The following is a 23,611-nucleotide window of genomic DNA, read 5'->3' as shown; positions in this document are numbered from 1 at the left end:
ATCAGAAAAACTATGTGACAACAACATTTGCACATGACAAATCTAGTTACAAAAATGCAAAAAGAGAGTGGTTATATGTACATCGGTCAAAGTAGGTCATTTTTTAATTAAGACGAATATCGATCTACTGGGAATGAAGTTGTTCTATGTAAGAGGCTTAATTGGATTATTATTCTGCACCAAAATCTCCAGTTTTTTCAACCCGTATGGCTATTGCTTTTATTGTTTGACGGATTTTAGGGGATAATTACTAACATGACAAACTATAGAAAACTACTTATGCTGGCTTTATGACTCAACTGAACCAAATGGATTGAATATGAGCTGTTTATAGTCTTAATTATACATTTGGTTAGCCATCCTGAAGGATGTTCAAGGACACGAGTGTAAATTCTTAGGAAACTTGGTAACGTAAATTACTCCACAGGAGCAGTGGAATCGATAGATACAAAAGGAACTAATCTAAGCAATCCGTCTGTTAGGTAATACGTATACACTGGTGTTCAAGTAACTTTGCTGTTCAGAACCTTTCCTAATGCTCCATCAGCTTTTCCTGTTATCAGAAAATCGAATGAGGTTACTTTACTTCTAAAATCTTCTCCATTTATTCAATTTTGAATTACATAATAGTCATTTTGACAATAACAATTCTAGATTTATATGAAATAATTTTAAAGGCTCTACTTGCCTTAAATGTAGATATTTTTCATTTATTCAATATGACGGGACTTTTTAAGGTTTAATTGTTACTGAACGCATTAAGAGTTCTATTCAAATACTGACTGGCACAATTCTTTCTGAGGTGATCTATTATCTGAGATGAATGGTTTGATTTTGTAATCTGTCCAGACAAAATCATTGGCACATACCTTAAAGAAAGCTGGCTTATTAAAATCTTCCCATAATCGACCAACAGCTTGTTTTGTTGACCTAAAGTTTGGTCGGTTGTTGTTCATGTGTTCTTTTAATAATTATCACTCTTCACCTGAACTCTGATCACATTGTTAAGCTTTTCCCTTATTGACTGACAGATTGCATTGATTTCGATGTGTTCGAGGTGCTGAGTTTCTAAAACTTATTTGGTTCCCCGTCCAATATTTCGATGCTTTCTCAATCGAACACATGCCCACAGTTGTTCACAAGCATCGGAATAAGTGAAGCTACGCCATGGAGATTAACAGATAGATGATGTCCCACATAGGCGTAGATAGTGCCCATTTTATTCTATGTAATGTTCTTCCCGGTCGTTATAGTTTATTCTGTAGATGACGTCTTATCTTCATTTGTTGTCGTTTCCTTTGGCCTAGATAATATTGATTGTGAAGATTTTGCGGTTTGTCCTTAAACAATCAATGACTTTATAGACCGATGCAACGTCTTAATCGAGAATCGCATCAAATAATTTTCTTAGCTAGATATTACCAAATAGGGTTTGTTTAAAGCCTAATAAAATGACATTGCGTTTAGTGTAAATCATTAAACTAACCTAGTTTCTATATTACAAATTATTTCTAGATTAATATACTCTAAGTTGTACAAAATGGCAGGACCAGACAACATTCCAGCAGAGGCACTAAAAGCAGACGTGGTGGTAACTGCAAGGATACTCCGCATTCTCTTCAATAAGATTTGGAATGAGGAACAAGTACCAAAAGACTGGAAGGAAGGACTTCTGATCGAAATACCGAAGAAAGGCGACCTCAGCAAGTGTGATAACTACAGGGGCATCACTCTTCTCTCAATACCAGGAAAAGTCTTCAACAGGGTATTGTTAAACAGGATGGACTCCGTAGACGCCCAACTTTGAGACCCATAGGCAGGATTCTGTAAGGATACATCCTGTACAGACCAAATCGCAACTCTACGGATCATTGTGGAACAATCAATTGAATGGAATTCATCACTCTGCATCGAATTCATTGACTACGAGAAGGCATTTCACGGCGTGGACAGAACAACACTATGGAAGCTTCTTCGACACTACGGCGTGCCTCAGAAGATAGTCAATATCGTACGGAATTCCTATGATGGATTAAACTGCAAAATCGTGCATGGAGGATAGTTGACAAACTCGTTCGAAGTAAAGACCGGTGTCAGGCAAGGTTGCTTACCCTCACCCTTTCTCTTTCTCCTGGTGACCGACTGGGTCATGAAGACGTCAACATCTGAAGAGAAGCACGGGATACAATGACATCTAGGATGCAGTTGGACGATCTAGACTTCGCAGATGAGCTGGCTCTTCCATCGCAAACGCAACAATAAATGCAGGAGAAAACGAGCAGTGTAGCAGTGGCCTCAGTAGCAGTAGGTCTCAATATATACAAAGAGAAAAGTAAGATTCTCCGATCTCATGCGCTATCCCTTAACCTCTAGATCACTGAGCCGGTATCCAACAGTGTTAATGTCTAACTCCAGCCACTCCACAATATTGGGCGACCATCTTCTACTATGTTCAGCGGATAACTGCCTCACATCCGACACGGTTGAACCCTACTGGTCACGGCTTCTCACTAGGACTTCCTGAATTACCTCTTGAAGCTAGTCACTAGTGAGCACATGATGATTGTCAGTACAGGTCAAAATATGTTTGGTGATTGTCTGGTTAATGAGTGGAATGCACTGATCAAATGCTAATATTTAACGATATGATTCGTTCGGATGATAGCTACTTACAAGAATGAATTATTGACGTGAGCCCTCGGTTGGACTGATATACGAAAACAATGCAGTTGCCTAATAGAATGAATTTCGTTTTAAAATAATATGCCTATATACAGAATATTAACATAAAAATGAATATGATTTGTAAAGGAGATTGAAGAAAATCAATTTCTTAAGTTATTCACTATTCTATCAATAAGATCCTTGTATGTAATATCAGTTACAGATTCTCTGGAATTCAAAAACCATGTTAAGAGTGTAAGAAAATTATTAGAGAAAAAATAACAACTAAGAAATACAAATGAAAACACTTAGATATTCTTATCAACACTTCGATGACCATATGTGTAAATCAATTGTAATTTTCTTAGTGAATAAAACTTAATCTCTGCAAAACTTTGTTTTCTTTTCTGTCAAAGATGCATTATTTGCAGTAAACGGACGTCTAAAAGGACGAGCGATTCCGCCAAATCGTAACTGCCCAGCCTCTTTACGACCACCTAATCCACCACCAAGACGACGTGGTCGCCAACCAGGCAGTGTACCACCAAAATACGGTTCTAAAATTACCTGAGATTTAACAATAAAACAAAAACAGGGAAAAGTAATGAGTGGACAATATCAAAATCTGAACGAAAATATTATAGCGGTAAGGAACTACTGTAACCCATAGAGTTTCTTTTAACACTATGCTTCACGTTGTTAGATCTTTTTAAGGGACAAAATATGATTAACCATCTTATGATTAAAGTTTTACAGAAGTCACGATTTTCCTAGATCACTTCACTGAAATCCTTCAATTCACATTTTAAAACTCGATCTAAATGAAATATGGGGTGATGGTGGGGGCGATTTGTAGCTAAGGTGGATGATTTGTGTTGAGTTTTGTTCTCTGAGCGGGATGGTTTAATCGTGGTGCTTTCATCGTTCTTCTGAACGATATCATCAGCACGAACTTCAGATAGAAGTGAAGTGTTCGAATTTCTCCACATATGGTTCACAGCTTGTCCTGTAGATCCCGATCTTCATTCGTTATTATTGACCTTTGACCTATCATTGTTTACTTCTTTATTGGGATTGTATCTCCTTTTGATCTGATTCTTGGCTCTATATTTGTACATAATTTTTCTGATTGGTTGATAAATTGGAACGATTTCAATGTGTTTGCTGATTGACCTGAGTGCCAAGCTTCTAAAAATTCTCTGATGTTCTTAGTATTCCCCGTCTCTATGATCGCAACAATTTTTCAGTCGAATGTATGTACACATGAATTGATATAAGCGAGGATATGTCACGACGTTTGACTACTAATTGATGTTCGTGGGAGGAGATAAAGGAGTCGTCCACTTTGTCCGACGTAGTGTTTTTCGCAGTTGGAACAATTTATTTTGTAGACGATGTTCGGTTTTTCTTCTTTTGTCATTTCGTCTTTCGGTTTGCATAGGATAGATTGAAGTGATTTTGTTGGTTTGTGTGCTACACCTATTCCAAACGGCTTCAATAATCTCGTTGTAATTTCTAATATGTCAATTATATATGGTAGGATGATCCATTTGTCGGCTTCTGTACTTGATTTTGTCTCTGTTGATGAGTCGGGTTGATATTTTTTAAGTTAATTGGGTAGCCATTCTTTTGAAGGTTAGTCATTGGATATTTTCCTTCGTTTTTACGCAGTGCAAGTGTGCAGCAGTGTGTTCTCACCCTCTTGAACGAAATTTGTACGCAGTTGATTTTTTTAGTTATTGGGTTGTTATTATTGTAAATGAGAATTTGATCTGTGTGGGTCGGCTTCCGATATACCGGAATCTTCAGTTTTCTTGTATCGGCTCTAGTGATTAATACATCCAAGAATGATGGTTTGTTGTTCGACTCCTTTTCCATTGTGAATTTCGTATCATCGAAGACGTTATTATCAAGAGTGTAGGCGTTTTCCAGCTCGACCTTTATGATAATGACGACATATTCGTTGTTCAGAAGAACAATGGAAGGTTCACGACCAAACCATCCAGTTCAGAGAATAAACCCCCAATTAAATAAACCGATAGCTACCTAATAAAAATTTTGTTTTTTTTTAACTTGACTAACTTCAAAAGTAAAGATTATCTACTAGAAAATCGGATAATTCAATAGTACTCTAAATCAAATTACATTAGAAAAAAAAACAAAAAATCTTGACAAAACTATATTGCTTAAAGGATAAAATAATTTGTTTAAAAAAGCCCCCAAATGCCCTAGTGCAGCCGAGGGTGGGGAGAGTCAGCCCTCCCACTCGAAATTCCCTCACATGGCCACACGTATACAGCCACTGCCATGGATGTCCTACTCACTGCCTTCTCGCTGCGAAAGTAATTAAGAAATGGAGTGGATGAAAAGCGAATGTCCCACGCTTTAACCGAGTTGGTAGATATGGAGAATCCACCTAGGGGAGTTGCAAAATCATGATTTCAAACCAGTGATGAACAAGGGCTCCAGAATCGTAAAGGAACAAACTTCTATCTGAAGTTTGTGCTGATGATGTCGTTCAGAAGAACGACGAAAGCTCGAGGACCAAACCATCCAGCTCAGAGAACAAAACTCCACCAAGAACAAATAGCGTATAAACCAATTATTGGCGAACGGCTACCATGGGACTACATCTCCCGACGTTGCTCCACTGTCTTGTGGATCAGACCTTTAGGTTGAAGGTTCTTGTTGTGGCCTCTTAAGGGAACCAGGCACATATGTGCATCGGTCCAAGCTGCCATACCTCATTAGCACAACATGATCAACACAAAATTCATAGAAGTAGTTACTTCAGTGGTAGTAATATATAAAAGAAAGATTGCATATAAGGATATAATACAGGGAAAAAGAAGTAGTTCGTAGAAAGAAAGATATGAAGCGACTTTAACCTCACGGTTTAAAGGAAAACAGAGAGTGTAAACACTAACGTTATTGTGATCAATTCTGAGCCAACCATTGGTTACGACAGTCGCGCGGCCCCCAACCGTTGCTGCTACCTTGAAGTGATGGTCGGGCTTGCCTATCGTGATGAAGCAACCGAACTATACTGGCTGGAACAACCGTTCCTCAAAGTCCTACCATGTCAGACAGGTCGGTTGAAGAGCGGTAAGACTAAAATCAACAAACTCAAGGTCCGAAGGCGAAGTCGTACTGAGGTGTGACAGCAGTAAGGTGTTTCCTTCAAACAAACAGCATGACAATGACATTGCTTACCCACAAGGAGGGGTGGGGTTAGAAAAGGTCAACCGTAAAAATGCACACCTCGCCTTATCCCACGGATATCCGTCTCCGGTGGTAAGGTCCCAACGAGTACGGAGCTAACACAAAAATTACTCACAAGAAAGTCGTGTGTGACCGATCTCAAGCAGTTGTCCCTTGGGCGCTACGGTCACGCTCTCAGGTTACCAAGACCACCTCTAACCCAATTTCCTTTTCAGGTACCTCTAGAAAGACCCTTTCACGGTGTGAGCAACCGGGAAATGCAAACCGCCCTCATACCTCTAACGTCAATCAAGATCACTGTATTCACAATCAATCTCTTTCTTCAATTCCTACTATAAAATTTAAGAAGGCTGAATGATATAATAAGTGAGCTACTACAGGAAATTATTCACGAACAGTAACATTTGTCATATCGCAACATAAAAGAACCTCCACTTCAGTAATCACCAAATTAGATTGGTTAACGTAGTAGCTATAGAAATGGATTTTCAATCACAGGATTATGAGTTGAATAGTGACACTAGCCTTAAATACACGAAGCTTTTTTCAAATTCAATTACAACAATCTGTGCTCCATTGTTTAGTTGCATTCAAATTAAAATGAATTAGCAGTGACACTATACATTATATTAACACTATAAAACTATATCGAAACGAACCTTATCACCATTAGGTATATCTAAACCACAGTGTCGTTCATCTTTTAGTCCACAGTATAATTTCGTTGAAACAGTAGTTTGATTACGCCAAGCACGCAGTACACGTTCGGCATCTGATTCTGATGAAAAATATGCAAATGCATAGCCACATGGATAGCCAGTAACAATGTTGTGAACAAGATGAATTTTTGGCCAAATTTCATCGCAAGAAAATGGTGAACGACTACGGCAGTATTTTCTAGATTTACTATTTAAATCATTTCCTAAGTGTTTATTCAACAGTTCATTCAGTGTTTTTTGTAAACAAATTTTTGAAGTATGATAAGGTAGCCTTCCTACAAATATTGTAGCCTCAGTATTAACAACAAAAAAGAAAAGATTAGATGTAAACAGTAATGATTACGGCAACAATAACATTCATACGTTTGGTTTAGTAAACAATTATTATTCCTTCCTCAGTATAACAATCTGAACAGATAAAAAATAGGTCGATACAAAATAGGCACCAAATAACGAATCCCAGCAACTCAAATGAGGAAACACTTAGAATAGGGATCTATAATCCATGATGAATTTTGGTTTATGATCGAGGATATTCTATATACCGTTACAACTTACTAACCATAAATAGGCGTTGTATTGTCCGAGTACGCCAATAACACTAACTCGACGACTCAACTAGTCTATGTGAATAAACTATTCATCCAAAAATACTTGAGCCCCTAACGACCAGTAACAATATTACAGAGCCAAACGAGTACTTCCAATAAGTGGAAATTAAAGATATATAATAGAATAGTCGAATTCAAGAGCCAATTGAAGCTAGGCCACCATGGAAAACCTGGAAGCACTTGACGGCCGTTCCGCCCTATTATGGGACTCCTCAGCAGTGTGCACCCACAAAACTATATCAATTCCCACTGGCAATTACATTTTGAACAAACACGACGTATTGTAAGAGTGGGTATGAATGACTTAACAAATCGTGATTTAGACTAGATGAGAAATCTGAATACGGAAGAATAGTCCCGTTAGTTTCCTGAGCCACAAATTAGAGCTGCGTGTATAACACCAAACCTTTTACAAGTAGTCCAGTTCCCCAAATTCATCAATGTAAACAAATAGTATTTGGTGTTTTGAATGAAAAAGATTCCACATCTTGTCGCAAAATAGTGATCCATATCCCAACTACACCCCGTGTAATGTTACACCCTATTTTGAGTGAAATATCGTCGTTGAACACACAATCCACTTCATCACTTTAATTCCGAAATTTGAGTGACAACCGAACCGCGAAGACATGTAAGTCGGTAAACTGATAGATCCCAATGACCGTTTCATAAGCTATGAAAGCGATTAACCGAACTGACCGTACACAGGACCACTGTAATCAATTGTATTAGACTATTACAAGCAATCAGCAGGAAGTCCTGGCTATGGTACCTCCCATTATTATCAGTAAACACCCGGATGTACAATATACCAGCCTTCTATATCGTAAACCCAAATTACCAGTCACACTGACCAGATATATTACATCAAGTTCCCGTAAGACCTCCAAGTTACTAGTAATTGGAAACAACACATTACCAGAACATTTAGAGATAATCAGTCCCTAACATGAAGTGTGTTGTGAAAAAACAAAGTATCTGTTATTCAATATTGTTTGACCTCAGGGAAATAAACTAGTGTAAGCAACGATTTCAATTACAAAGTCAAACATTGATGTGTACCTTTGGATCCCAGTTAAAAACGTGGCCTTTACTCCTATAAGATGACGTTAAGGCGCGTTGAATTGCTCGATCATGTGGAGTCGTATCTGTACCGTCAATACTACCAACTGTTACTGGATCATAATACCCATATTGATGAACATAAGGATGCCATTCATGTGGATTTTTCAGGCAAACCGATTTTGCCATTATGCAGCCCCCTGAAAACCAATAACGACAATCAGCAATGTGACTAAAAATCTAATAGAAAACCAAGAGATACGTCAAATAAATTTATTTTAGATCAGCGCTTTAGATTTGTTAGGATCAAGCTGAACGAGTATAATGGATACAAAAACGAAAGCTCATGAGAGATATGCAAAGTATGAGGATGTGAACATCGGTAAGAAAAAGAAGTTAAAGTGAAAACCTAATGCAAGCATTTCGCAGAAACATATATTGGGAAGAAAACATGTCTCAATGTAATAATCTTGGTAGGACGTTTGCATATATTTACACATGCCAAAAATCTAAAAGGCAAATGTCTCGACTGCCTAAGAAATCGAGTAGAAAACCACTCTATGGACAACTCTGATTTAAGGTTAGCCAAAGCAGAGTGACAAACAACAACTAGCTTAATATAATAACTTTGTCAGTAATTCATTTAAATCAGTGTTGTGCGTGTGGAATTGGAGCACGTTGGTGATGTAAACTTTGACCTGCATTACCCAAGACCATTCCTTGAGACGGGTTCCCAGGTAAATGTATTTGATTTTGCCCAGTAACAGCGCCAGCTTGGTTAGTAGCAACACCGATATTTGGATTAGACTGATTTGTACTGACGGTAGAGCTATTATTGGGTCCATGTTTAGCAGCAGCTGCTGCAGCTACAGCGGCAGCAACTGTGTTCATGTATGGTGAACCCGACACAGATGCGTAAAATTGTGGTGAAAAGTGCTGTGCATGAGAATTGCTATTTCCATGGTTAAAGTTTTGAACCAGAGATCCGTTGTTGGAATGAGAGACAGAAGATAACTTCCCACCGACAGAATCCAGCGACATTCCTTGAGATTGAAATGAACTATAGTTGGATGGGTTTGAGCTAGTTTTGAAACCAACTAGAATACAAAAACATAAAAATCGTTTAATATACATACATAGGTTGTAAATTAAAAATCAATGGAATTATCATGAACATCCTATCATAGAATGACATTAAACACGTTAGCTCTATGATATCACTATAAGGATTACTAAAGTGACAGTAGGTGACAAATATGTAATTTCAGTTGTTTAATTATAGTAAAGGTAAACTCATGAGATCGGAAATTTAGTCTGCTCTAAGCATCATTTTAGATATAAAATAAAGGATTACTCTTCACCGAAATAGAAAAATAATAATGGTTATTTACTAGTTGTTTAGGGATCGATAACTGACCAATGGTTGGAAAAGTTAGGTGGTATGGTGCAGAACTGGTCGTGATGCTGGAAGAGCATTTAATAAACTTCCCTCTACGTCCCAGTTAACCTTCATACATATTTTTCCACTACTTATTTTAAACTATATTCTCAGTGTTCAGTTTTTTTCATTATTAGTACTACTACAACAATTTTGGATCATTTGATATTCTCTAGCTAATTTTGTATGCAACTCAACCAACTCGGACTGACATGTATTTTTCCCTCCTGCTTCGGTTTGGGCACCCCGGCAGTATCACAGCCCTCACACATACCGAATGAGATTTGTGTGGCGCATATGTATTTGGTGCCTCCTTGTACCAATATCTGTGTTAAAATAAATAAATAAATTTGTATTTTTCCCAGGCTCTATCTTGGCTACGGACGATTAATAAAGAGGTTTAAGTTGACTTGTGGTTTAAATCGGTCAAAACTATGCCTGCGTGGTACATAAACAAAAGAAGTAAAGTCGACTTTTACACACCACTATACTATGCTAATCAAGTACACTGATAAAATAGCATTCCTTTAACCAATACAGTCAACTATTGCTTATAATGAAAGTAATTGGAAGTTGCAAAACAGCAAACTCATTTAGTTAAAAATTAGTTTTATGACACAAACCTTGTTTGGATGGGTCACCATACTTGACATCTAACAAATCTTCATAGTTTCCAACTCCATTGCCCAGTTGTTTGAGATTATTATAAGATTGAGCTTGGTTTAGCTGGGATTGGTGCTGGGTAATTGGTGATGCACACTGACCAGGATTCTGAACTTGAGGATTGTCTGAATTTGGTTGTTGTTGGTTTAAAAATGGATTTGGATAACCATTCTGAACAACAGATAGTAATAATACAGTTAATATGTTAAAAATGATGAGAAACAGTTTTCAGGTTATACATAATTATCCTGGAATCCAGATATTCGGAAGAGCGATTAGGTCTATTCGCAAGCGAACATTGAGTTTATTGATGATACGGACGCGATATTTCTACCAAACAGGTTGAAAAAGTATATATAATAGTAGTTCATAATCGCGTTTGATTCGAACACACCGTGGAAATGAGATGCGAAAGAATACATTGTCACACCGATTCTCATGTTCGCTGCTGACGCCGTTGGACAGCAGTCAGTCACGACGTTAAACCTGGTACGTATGTACATCGGTTCAAGTTGTCAGACCTCATTAGAACAGTGGGACGAAGTTTCTAGATCAAACCCCAGGATGGTAGAGGTAGTAACAGTAACAGCAGAAATAAAAGACTAGGCATTAAAAATACGATCCGCGAAAATATAAATTAGTAAAACAATAGCAATAAAAATTATGAATTTAGAATCTCATAATTTGGGGGAAGACAACGAACGGATCACCTGGACCACTGTGAACAATTTTGAGCCATGTCATTCAAAGTCTCTAACCATTGGTACGACAATCACGTGGACATCAACCACGTAGTCCACACCTGTTAACATGGCCAAGTCCAATCCTCAATGACTTCATGGACTGGACTGATGTCGTGCTTTGGTTCGTCCGCCCCTAATTTTTCTAGTGCACTCCTACATAATTATGCACCTAGTTTGGTTTAGGTGGATGAATATGCCAATTCATTACACAGAAAACTGGAAATGAGAGCATAACGGAATTCCGACAAATACCAGACCTTCAAGACCGCCGAGACTCCCAAGACAATTGAAGAGGGTAACAAAGAACGTAATAAGAATATGTGACCCTACACTACGTAGAAGCATTAGAAACTTTAATTAAAGTTATCTATCAGTAGAACTATGTTTGAAAAACATGTGTTTTCAGACCAAACTACCGGAAAGACAGGATATTTTGAGGGACAAGTACTTCCCAGCTACCCATTTTCATCAAGGGCTGCGGTGAGGTTGATATTAGACTCTCAACAGTGAGACCTAACCTTGATGGACTAGTTACAAACTCCTTTATGGATAGACGTTTAGTGCCAACAGTTACGTTGATTGAGGTACTGTACCAGTAACCTGGTAGCTGTAGGTAATTCTATCAGGCTAGTCGCGAACACTCAGTCAACCAAACGTAACGTACAACTTAGCACATGTGTATGGCTTTGAGTTACCACACGTCAGGACGAGGTGCCAGAGTAGTACTAGTAGCAGTATCAATGTTATTAGAAAAGACATGTATGACGCGAGAAGATCTAGATTCGTGGAATGACTTTTTCAAAAGAACTGATTGTTTACAGGAACCATAAAAGTCCTCTTACGAAAGCTACAAAGAAATCAATCCTACCAATATTGTATTCGAAATCTTAGCTTCAAAAACAGCCTAATGCTAAACTGGAGGCTGTGGACAGTCAACCGCGGTAAAACTAAGCCGGTTTTAGACATGAGTGAGCTGACCAAATATCCACTCCAAGTCAAGTCTCTGGGTGTAAGCAAACCGACGCTCTCAGCATTAAAACTTCATTTGCCTTTCCTGGTCAACATAATTTATGATAGTCGCTGTCATTTAAAGGCATAAAAAGTATATCAACGTTTCGAATTCTACTGATCAAGAGCATATGGCAACCTGTTATCTGAATTGGCCGTCCCAATCGACGGTCGATAGGGCTCTCCACTTTCTTTACCTGACATTTCAGGGATCAATCTAGCAAAAAACTTGCAAAATCCAGATCTGTTTAGTGGAGATGCTGACATAACGTAGCCTCTCGAGCATCATTGATAATAAGTAGAGATAGGTTTAAGACTTAGGACTGGTTTATCTAACTACCCAGCTGGATAACCGAAAGAAGCAGCCTACCGGTTTACTTATCTTGGAAATCACTTTAGTTCTAATTGGCCAGTCGATGAAGACACCTTAGCAAGAATACATGTACACCTGTCATTATAATTTACAGTAGTCTACTCTGTATTGTTCCGAAGCTGAAAAGTATGGTCAAAGGAAACACAAGAAATGTGTAGGTAATAAGTATTCGATCACGGATTTTTCAGAAACCCTTCCCATAAATTAGAGGATCACCGAGTGGGTGATGTTTTGGTCACATTTTATCAGGGATTAATGGCAAGTAGGTTTCCTGGGTGATCTTATGACTTAGATGCCTACGGAGCGCATAACGCACGACTAACAAACATCTACTCTGATGTACAAAACAGCTAGTACAACAGACTGAAAAGATGTTTAATAGACACAATATATGTAAAGTCACTAGCTGTTATTAAGCGTTGGGTCCGTTTTGATAGATTCACAGGATGGTAGTAACCCATGCCTGGAAATGTGAGTAAATACGGCTCAAAGTCGATTGCTCTGAAGCAGTTGCAATTATTATCCTTTTTTACCCTTCGGTTGTCATTCCATACCTTTTGTTTCGATACGACTATTCATCTTGAACTGCGGTTTTTTCCGTTTACACTCCTATCGCAGTTAAAAGTATTCCTATCATCACTTTTTCGCTTGTTATGCGATTTTGATGTGGTAAACTTAACCGATGAACACCCAAATCAGGGCCTACTTTTACTGCCTATGATTAACAAGAACAATAGTTATTTGGCCAAAAGTCACTAGAAACCCTAGACCTAAAACCAGACATTTGAACCCCAACTATTCAAATGATTAAATTGGGGACAACTGAAATCATCTTATTGCTGTCAGATAAATATTTATGTGATCTTTCAGATGCCCCCAAATGCCCTGGTACGGCCGAGGGTGGGGAGAGTCCGCTCTCCCTCTCAAAATGTTCTCACATGACCACGCGTATATAGCCTCTGCCAGGGAAGTTCTACTTACTGCCTTCTCGTGGCGGTGATGTTGTTTACGAAATTGAGAGCACGAAAAGCCAATGCCCGGCGCTTTGACCGGGTTGGTGGACATGGAGAGTTCACCTCAGGGAGTTGGGAAACCCTGATTCTAAACCAGTGGTGCACATGGGGTTTCAGTACATTGAGGGAATAAATGGCGTATGAACCAATCGTTGGTCACCGACTACCATGGGACTGCATCTCCTTATGATGCTTCACTGCCATGCGGATCAGACCTTTGGGTCTAAGGCTTCGGTGTGGCCCCCTAAGATAACCACCTGCTTCGGTTTGGGCACCCGGGCAGTATCACAGCTCTCACACAAATCAAATGAGACTAATGTGGCGAATATGTATCTGGTGCCCCCTTGTACCAGTACGTGTTCAAATAAATAAATAAATAAATCTTTCAGATATGGAAGGTGAAATCTGTCACGGAGAAGAAAAGTAGTAAAAACAATAACCCACCCAGTGCAGAGATAAACATGAGCGTGTAGTATTTTGGAGAAAAACGAAGTGGAACACAAAAATGACACCGTACTATAAATCTGTATGGGTCTTAAATACTCCTCCAGCTTCACCAAGGGAATGTGTTTATCAAATGCTTATAGACTAACTTCTATGAAGCAATTCCATAGTAGTTTGATGAACAATTATGAATTGAATAAAGTTAATACTGAACTTACCATGAGGACAAAACCGGGATAAGGGAAATAAGGGTGTCCAGGTGTCATCATCTGTGGAGTGTGCCCAAGTGCAGTTGTCAGCATGTCTGGTCGCATTCCTGTGTTTGGAGCAGTAACATGACCCATTGGATTTGATAAATTGTGACTGACGGGTTTTGCTGATGCTGAGGAATCCGCATTTGCAGTAAGAAGACTTTGAGCGGTAGTGGCAGCCTGGTGCTGTAAGTGCATGTCATAAAGCATCCTCTGTTGTTGCAAGAGCTGCAAATGATCGAGATCGAAAATAGCAGGGGTTGTACTAGAACCGCCTGGTAAATTGAACATGTGATAAGCAGGTGGAGCAAACTGACTGATGAAGTGTGGCATACCTGGAGGAAGATGAGTCGCCTGAGAATTGTTAACTTGTGGTGTGTGCCCAGATACGTGGGTGCTAGCATGAGAGGCGGGTATTTTATTCAAGTGAGGAACCATATGTTGCTCATTTTGACCATGAGAAAAGGGGGCTAGAGATGACTGTGCATTATTCTGAATTAAAAACTGATCTTTTGTGCTTTGTCCAGTGACCTCTCCAACGTTCATTTTGTTCATGTTATCCGGTAGACCATCCAAAAGATAGTTCTTAATATTTGGCTCCAAATAGCTGGGTTTATCACTGGTAGTTCTGGCAACCATGGAGGGTGTCTGTTTGTTATGATTTATCGGATATGAAAGTGCTACTTTGGACACCATTTGTTCATCGTAGTGTCGCGATGGATAGTCACTGGGAACATTGCTTACCTTTTCCTCTGTTTTAGATGGAGGATCTAAAAGAACGCCTAAGGACGTGTTCTTAAGTTCAAAATCGCCGGAATGTGATTGTTGGGATATTTGTGGAAACGAAAACTGCTTCGGACTGCAATCGGGTCGATCCGTGGATGTTTGGACATTTCGAGAATCATTTTGTGATCGAAGTGGTTCGTCTGTATTACTGGTAATCTGTCCAGGACTCAGAATTACAGTTGTTTTAGTATTAAACTGTGGACCAGGACACTCACCACCGAAAGTCGGTTTCCAGTTAAATTGCTCGCTAGGCAACAATTCCGGAGCAAAAAATAGTGATGTCTCTAGCTTCCCAGTAAACGCGCGAGGAGGTGGTTTACTTTTGGCAAATGACGCAAACAATGCTTCTGCATCCAAAGCATCTGGATCTTTAGTTAGATTTTGGACAGCATCAACGTGCGAATTGTAATCCGCGTTCAAGTTTCTAAAAACTCAAAAATAATAATCGAGGTGAGATTTACTTTTCCGAACAACTTGGACTGTCATGGAAAAGTTCTGGTGGCAAGGATACTGCTTCCTGCAGACCCATGGCAATGGATGCATTTGAATTGACAATTTCGATTGAATCCCCTTCCCACTCGCCACAGTCAGCGTACGGATCCCATGCTAAATGCAAGTTGAACCATCAATTGAACATACCCTCAGACTCAACTCTACTTTTTCTTTCTGGTAACTGCTTCGAACTGTTGCACAGTATATCATCACTACGACTTTGTGGCGGAATGAAGGCGCGGTCACCAGCGACTGCATCTGTTCTATGTGGATTTTTTTTCTTTGTGCCTGGTTTCTTGAACTTTTCAGGGTGAGAGTTTGAATTCTGAAAAAAAAATTACAGAGTTATTCGAAGTACTTTGGTGACGTTAACTGGAGGTGATACCGAAACGTTTTGTCCTGATGACTTATCTTGACTTTCAAAAGGTTTTTCTAGTTTCGGTTTCGGAGCTTTTTTCTGAGGTGCAGTCGTATCCGGTCCGGGTTCTGGTGCCTACAAGATTACTCAACAAAATCTAAATGCCTACCGACTGGGAGTGCCTTGTTTTGCCACGCTTGCTGACAGTTGTGTGCCACTCTTCTGTCGCACCACAGCGGAACTGATCTAGAACCAGCTCAACTGCTCTTTCAATATTGTTTTCGCAGTCATACAATGCAGTCACTGCTTGGTCTTCTGAACACTCAGTTAGTTCTTGAAGCTGAAACCTCTAGTCTGTTGGTAGAAGCAACATACCTGAACAACGTAGCACCGGATATTTACATCGTTATCTGGCCTAGATAAAACTTTTGCGATGGTCAGTTGTTCTGCTGTTGCAGGAGGCATTTTAGAGAAGTAGCTAGTATGTCCATTATCAACAAGCTCATGGTTGTTAACCTTAAGAACATGTTCCTTGCAAATCACCTTACTGTCCATAGTGTCTATGTACAATATGTACAACTAGATTTATTTAGACAAATTGACAAATGACAACAACCGACCTTACAGTGAAAACAAGCACCGTCAGTAGCGGATAAGAACCTACTTAAACAAAATTAATTAACATCTTCTATTGAAACATTTTGAAAACCTGAGAAAAAGCCTGCCATTTTTATCATACTTTTTATCAAATAGCTCATGGTAAAGCAACTTTTTATTTACATTCAATATTCAATGGGCTTGTAAACAAGATAAGTTCCCTGAACTTCATGATGATTATGATCAGTAGGCCATATTATTTGTCTTTGTGATTATGCTATGCTTTGCAGATGTGCTAGGTCTATATCGGCAATGTTTTACAAAGTTTGACTTCGTGTATCTGTACTCTGAGGTCTGCCTGATTTGAAACGTGATTAAAAATATATATCTGTTGTAGTATAAAGTTGGGGCTGTTCAGTACTACCCGTAATCGACTGATAAAAATCAACTTCTAACGATAACATCCCCAAATTCTCGTTCAGTGGATGGGAAGATCATATGATCACTTGTTTTTATGTTGTGGAGGTAGCTAACATAGACTTATTTTGATCAGAACTGAGTTTGTGGAGATTTTAGTAATTTTAACACTTGGATTCACGTGTCAATCTAGGCTAAACAACCACTGAAAACCTGGGAGCACTGGACGGCCGTCTCGTTCTAGTGAGAAGCTCCTCAGCAGTGTGCATCCACAATCCTGCAGACGGAGCTGGAACCCAGCACGTTCGGTCTCGTACACGAAGGCCTAACCTCTAAACCACCGGGACGAAAACCAACATTGTCAACGTATGACTTATTTTGCAATCAGCTATTTTGCTATTATTTTCATTTTTTTCACTAATTCTCATTAGTTGTACAATTATCATCACGGACTGTAAACTTGTTGTCCAAAAAACATGACCTATGATCCTTCGCTCCGTTTTTGTACACGACGCATTGATTGTTGCTCACAAATACACTGCTGCACACATATTCTTCTTGTCCTCAATTATCTGCTGTTACGGCGGCAGAACTTGAATATATTTGCTATCTACGTTTACATGCTTTTCTGGATACACATCTCTAATTAGAGCCACTTTAGTTGCAATTGCTAACTACTTAACATTATGCGTTACAAGAACAAGCTTTGTCTATAGCTCGATGAACTCGGTCACAAGCGTCCTTCCGATCGAGATCGCTGCAAAATTCAGTGATTAAATCGATCAAGTGCCGGAACAAGACCCATATAAGAAACTGAAGGCATCAGCCATTCAATACACATCAGGTTCTAATGAGAAAAGATCGCAACGCCTATTAACGGAATGTGATCTGGGAGATTGAAAACCTTCATAACTCTTAAGGTACATGAAGTAAATAGTCGGTTCACTGAAACGAATGTGGCTACAACGGTTACCCTATAATGTAAGACCGATTATCAGCGGGTTAGTAAGATCATTTGCTCTGGAGGATCTGGCAGACGTCGGTAGATAAAATGCTGCATCATTACAAGCAAGTACATCCACTGTCCCCGTTAAACGAGCTAGATCAGTTTGGAGAAAAATGTCGTTTTCGAGACAACACTCCAAATCATTTAAACCAACTCTGGAAACATATTGGTACCATCAGAGGTACTGAACAAAAACACGGTATTGCACAAGACTGAGGGTTTACATTATACAACGTAGAGAAACGGGATAAGAGGCTGGTCAGACAGAAATGGACGTAACATCCATTTTGGATGTTTTGTGTATTTGTGAAAATCCCGCCATGTAATTTGAGATGGTAGAGAAGATTTGTAGCTCACGTGGAAGATTTCGGTGAAGTTTTGTTCTCTGAGCTGGATGGTTTGGTCGTGGAGCTTTCATCGTCCTTCTGAACGACATCATCAACACAAACTTCAAATAGAAGTGAAGTGTTTGAATTTCTCCATGTGTGTTTCAAAGCTTGTTCTGTGCACCTCGATGTTGATTGGTTCTTATTGACCTTAAATTCGTCATTGTTTACTTCTTTGTTTTGCTTGTGTCTCCCATTGTTTTGATTTTTGTTCTCGTGTTTGTGCATGATTTTTCTGATTGGTTGATAAATGGGATTGATTTCAATATGCTTGTTGATTGCTGATTGACCTGAGTGCCAGGCTTCTAAAAATTCTCTGGTGTTTTTGGAGTTTCCTCTGTCTAAGATTTCCACATTTTTCCAATCGAATGAATGTCCGCAGTTGTCCACGTGTATTGATATAAGTGAGGAGATATCATGCCGTTTGACTGCTAATTGATGTTCATGTATGCGCAGGTGAAGGGGGCGTCCGCTTTGTCCGATGTAGTGTTTTTCGCAGTTGGCACAATTTATTTTGTAGATGATGTTTGATTTGTTTTCCTTTGTTATTTCATCTTTTGGTTTGCATAGGATTAAATGTAGTGATTTTGTCGGTTTGTGTGCTACACCTATTCCGAAGGTCTTCAGCAGTCTTGTTGCGGTTTCTGATATTCCTTGTAGGGTGATCCTTTTGTTGATTTTTGTGCTTGACTTGACTTCTAATGCTGCGTGCGGTTGGTACTTTTGATGAAGTTGATTGGGTAGCCGTTCTTCTGAAATACATCCTTCAGGTATTTCTCTTCACTTCTTCGTGCTGCCAGTGTGCTGCAGTGTGTTCTCGCCCTCTTGAACAAATTGTGTACGCAGTTGATTTTGTGAGCTCTTGGGTTGTTGCTATTGTAGTTGAGAATTTGATCTGTATGGGTAGGTTTCCTATATACTTGAGTTTCCAGTTTTCCTGTGTCGGTTCTAGTGATCAATATATCCAAGAATGCTAGTTTTTTGTTTGACTCCTGTTCCATGGTGAACTTGATGTCATCGAAGACGTTGTTGATCAGTTTGTAAGTGTTTTCCAGATCATTCTTTTTGACGATGACGAAGGTGTCGTCTACATAACGAATCCAAATTTTTGGTTTGATCACTGGTAATATAGCGGCTTCTAGTCTTTGCATCACTGCCTCCGCGATCAATCCTGATATTGGTGATCCCATTGGTGTCCCTTTCGTTTGTTCGTAGATTTTGTTGTTGAATTGAAAATATGTTGTTAGGCATAAATTGATGAGTTCCTGTAGACTTTGAATTTGAAGCTTCGTGTATTTAGTGAGGTTTGTGTCGTTGTTGAGCAGCAGGGATATAGTTTCTTTTGCTAATTTTGGTTCAATTGAGGTGAATAGTGATGTTACGTCGAAGAATATCGTCAGTTCGTCGTTGTTGATTTGGATGTTCTTAATTTGGTCCAGGAATTGTGTAGGAGATTTGATGGAATGGTTGGCTGAATCTACTAAATGTCTCAGTATTCTTGAAATTTCTTTTGACAAATTGTACGTTGGTGTTCCAGGGAGTGATACAATTGGACGTAGTGGGATGTTTGGTTTGTGTATTTTGGGTCTGCCGTAGAATCGAGGGAGTACTGGTCCGTTGGATTTCATTCTCCATTGTTCTTGTTTTGTTATTTTTCCTGCTTTAACTAGTTTGTTTAAATTCTTTGAGATTTGGTTGTCTGATTTTTTGACGGGATTTGTAACCATCAGTTTGTATGTGCTCTGATCTTCCAGTAGTTCTTCGGCTTTTTTGACGTATTCTTCTTTGTCCATGATTACTGTGGTGCATCCTTTGTCCGCTGGTATTGTGACAATATCCTTTCTATTTTTGAGTTCTTTTCAGGACTTTTGTTCTTGTGGGGTCAGTTGGTTGTTTTCCTTCACCTGTTGAGTTAGCAGTACTATACTTTGCCTTATTTCTTGTTGTGTTTCTTCACTGATTCCGGAAGTTTTCAGTGATGACTACAGTGCTGCGAAGAATTCCAGCTTTGAGGCGTCGCTTGTATTGTAGTTTAATCCTTTTTGGAGTAGGTGTTCTTCTGTATTTGTTAGTGGTTGTTTTGACAAATTGACCACGCAGTTGTTTGTGTTTTCTTCCACGGGTGGTTTTGAGATCTTGATTAGTTTTTTCCTTAAGGTGTTTCTTCTTTGTTCTCTGTGTCGTTTGCATGATATCTCGATGGCTGTTGTCAAGATTTCCAAGTGTTCTGATGTAAGTGTCCTTTGTAGCCTCATCTTTTGGTCCTCTACGACGTGTTGGTATTTGCGGATTCTGTAGTGTGCATCCGTTATCATTAGGTGTACCATTTTTCTTCCGCTTTGCTCAGCTATTTTCCATCCTAATGGGCAGTTGATTGGAGGTCCATATCTTACACTTGTAGGTAGAACATGCTGGCAAAGATACTCATGGAGACCTGAAACAAACTAGTCAAAGCAGGAAAAATAACAAAACAAGAACAATGGAGAATGAAATCCAACGGACCAGTACTCCCTCGATTCTACGGCAGACCCAAAATACACAAACCAAACATCCCACTACGTCCAATTGTATCACTCCCTGGAACACCAACGTACAATTTGTCAAAAGAAATTTCAAGAATACTGAGACATTTAGTAGATTCAGCCAACCATTCCATCAAATCTCCTACACAATTCCTGGACCAAATTAAGAACATCCAAATCAACAACGACGAACTGACGATATTCTTCGACGTAACATCACTATTCACCTCAATTGAACCAAAATTAGCAAAAGAAACTATATCCCTGCTGCTCAACAACGACACAAACCTCACTAAATACACGAAGCTTCAAATTCAAAGTCTACAGGAACTCATCAATTTATGCCTAACAACATATTTTCAATTCAACAACAAAATCTACGAACAAACGAAAGGGACACCAATGGGATCACCAATATCAGGATTGATCGCGGAGGCAGTGATGCAAAGACTAGAAGCCGCTATATTACCAGTGATCAAACCAAAAATTTGGATTCGTTATGTAGACGACACCTTCGTCATCGTCAAAAAGAATGATCTGGAAAACACTTACAAACTGATCAACAACGTCTTCGATGACATCAAGTTCACCATGGAACAGGAGTCAAACAAAAAACTAGCATTCTTGGATATATTGATCACTAGAACCGACACAGGAAAACTGGAAACTCAAGTATATAGGAAACCTACCCATACAGATCAAATTCTCAACTACAATAGCAACAACCCAAGAGCTCACAAAATCAACTGCGTACACAATTTGTTCAAGAGGGCGAGAACACACTGCAGCACACTGGCAGCACGAAGAAGTGAAGAGAAATACCTGAAGGATGTATTTCAGAAGAACGGCTACCCAATCAACTTCATCAAAAAGTACCAACCGCACGCAGCATTAGAAGTCAAGTCAAGCACAAAAATCAACAAAAGGATCACCCTACAAGGAATATCAGAAACCGCAACAAGACTGCTGAAGACCTTCGGAATAGGTGTAGCACACAAACCGACAAAATCACTACATTTAATCCTATGCAAACCAAAAGATGAAATAACAAAGGAAAACAAATCAAACATCATCTACAAAATAAATTGTGCCAACTGCGAAAAACACTACATCGGACAAAGCGGACGCCCCCTTCACCTGCGCATACATGAACATCAATTAGCAGTCAAACGGCATGATATCTCCTCACTTATATCAATACACGTGGACAACTGCGGACATTCATTCGATTGGAAAAATGTGGAAATCTTAGACAGAGGAAACTCCAAAAACACCAGAGAATTTTTAGAAGCCTGGCACTCAGGTCAATCAGCAATCAACAAGCATATTGAAATCAATCCCATTTATCAACCAATCAGAAAAATCATGCACAAACACGAGAACAAAAATCAAAACAATGGGAGACACAAGCAAAACAAAGAAGTAAACAATGACGAATTTAAGGTCAATAAGAACCAATCAACATCGAGGTGCACAGAACAAGCTTTGAAACACACATGGAGAAATTCAAACACTTCACTTCTATTTGAAGTTTGTGTTGATGATGTCGTTCAGAAGGACGATGAAAGCTCCACGACCAAACCATCCAGCTCAGAGAACAAAACTCCACCAAAATCCCTCCGTGTTTATACTTTCCCTTTGTTCCTATTGATCCCCTTAGTTGTACATTGTTGTCTATTGTCTACATTTGAATTGTTAATGTTTTTATTTTATCACAGTTTTATTTTATTACCCCTTAACTAATTTTTTGTGTTTCTTCCCGAACTGTATCAGTGTTGTTTTACTTGACACTTGTTCTTGGCGGTAGCCATATTAATTTGCTCCTCCTTTTGTGTGTGTTCTATCCAGTCAGGATAAAATAACGTTCATTTGTTGTGACTGGTTATTTTCCCTCATCTTTTATCAACTTTATTTATTGTAATTTAGATTTGATTGATTGAACAATTATTGGTTGAATAGCCGGGTGGTAATATTTGTTTAGGTAACGATTTATATTTAAATTTATGATGAATTATAAAACCGCTATTTACCCGATTACTTGTTTTGATTTCGACGGGAAAAGGCGCGTGTCTAACGTACCTGGAAGGCTATTCAGTAGTACAAACCGTAGTTTGGATCTTACAATAGAGGTGACTGTTTCTGCATATCAGGAACCACATCTCTGGCTCGGACGATTTTACTGACACAGGAGCAGAGATCAGCATAATCACGCTAGCATTATCACGACGGTGACACACTTCAGGCAAGAAAATGCTACTACATACGGCCAACGAAACGAGGAACAGTCTCTAATATTAGACTCCAGATTTTGTCGACATTCCGCATGGATTTTCATAGTTGCGCAAGTGAAGCAACCGATTCTTGGGGCGGATTTTTTCATTGCTTATAATTTACTGGTAAAATGAATGGTAAGAAACTGATAGACAGGAACACTCGCATGCAGATGAATGGTACAACTGCTAATTGTGAAATTTACTATACTTACGCGGTTAAACCGACAAATACAGTTATCACCGATGTTCTGTCAGAGTTCGAGTGTATATAAAAGTTGATTATCAAAATAGACGCTCTTCACACTACATTAGACACCACATAACTACCACGGGTTCACCAATCTGCGCCAAATAGCTTAACCTGTTTTCGAACAAGCTGAAGATTGCAAAGAGGGGATCAGAAAATATGATACAATTTGGCATCATCCGGTCATCTAGCAGTCTATGGACTTCTTGACCGTTTAAAACTAGATCATTCGGAGATCTTTGGAGGTGTTAGCACATTCCAAAACCAGCCAAGTTTATTACAGCTTGGTTGCACAAGTTTTGTGCAAAGTTTTTGC

General features: G+C 39.1%; 1 protein-coding gene across 2 annotated transcripts; it reads right to left on the bottom strand.

Moving 5' to 3' along the window:
* UBAP2L_1 (ubiquitin associated protein) lies at positions 1-16,598 on the bottom strand. Of its 2 annotated transcripts, XM_051213846.1 has the most exons (11): positions 16,473-16,598; positions 16,223-16,426; positions 16,017-16,187; positions 15,848-15,982; positions 15,637-15,814; positions 15,459-15,603; positions 14,179-15,421; positions 10,340-10,550; positions 8,279-9,375; positions 6,546-6,896; positions 1-3,231 (listed from the first exon to the last, which is right to left on the bottom strand). In XM_051213846.1, exons 2-9 carry the CDS (start codon positions 16,400-16,402, stop codon positions 8,927-8,929), a joined length of 2,712 nt encoding a protein of 903 aa, XP_051069860.1. In that variant the 5' UTR covers positions 16,403-16,426; positions 16,473-16,598; the 3' UTR covers positions 1-3,231; positions 6,546-6,896; positions 8,279-8,926. The 2 variants fall into 2 exon arrangements, with proteins under 2 accessions (XP_051069860.1, XP_051069859.1); XM_051213845.1 differs by having other exon boundaries at positions 6,546-9,375; positions 10,340-15,421; positions 15,459-15,814; positions 16,223-16,598.
* Positions 16,599-23,611: the final 7,013 nt, after the last annotated feature.

This window comes from Schistosoma haematobium, chromosome 3 (assembly GCF_000699445.3).
Source record: "Schistosoma haematobium chromosome 3, whole genome shotgun sequence".
Classification (NCBI taxonomy): Eukaryota; Metazoa; Platyhelminthes; class Trematoda; order Strigeidida; family Schistosomatidae; genus Schistosoma; species Schistosoma haematobium.
This window is presented reverse-complemented; position numbering and strand designations above follow the sequence as displayed.

Coding starts and splice junctions, on each gene's coding strand:
- UBAP2L_1 (XM_051213846.1), bottom strand. CDS start 16,402: ATGGACAGTAAGGTGATTTGCAAGGAACATGTTCTTAAGGTTAACAAC. Junction 16,188..16,222: donor TCCGGTGCTACGTTGTTCAG/GTATGTTGCTTC, acceptor TAGAGGTTTCAG/CTTCAAGAACTAACTGAGTG. Junction 15,983..16,016: donor AAACAAGGCACTCCCAGTCG/GTAGGCATTTAG, acceptor GTAATCTTGTAG/GCACCAGAACCCGGACCGGA.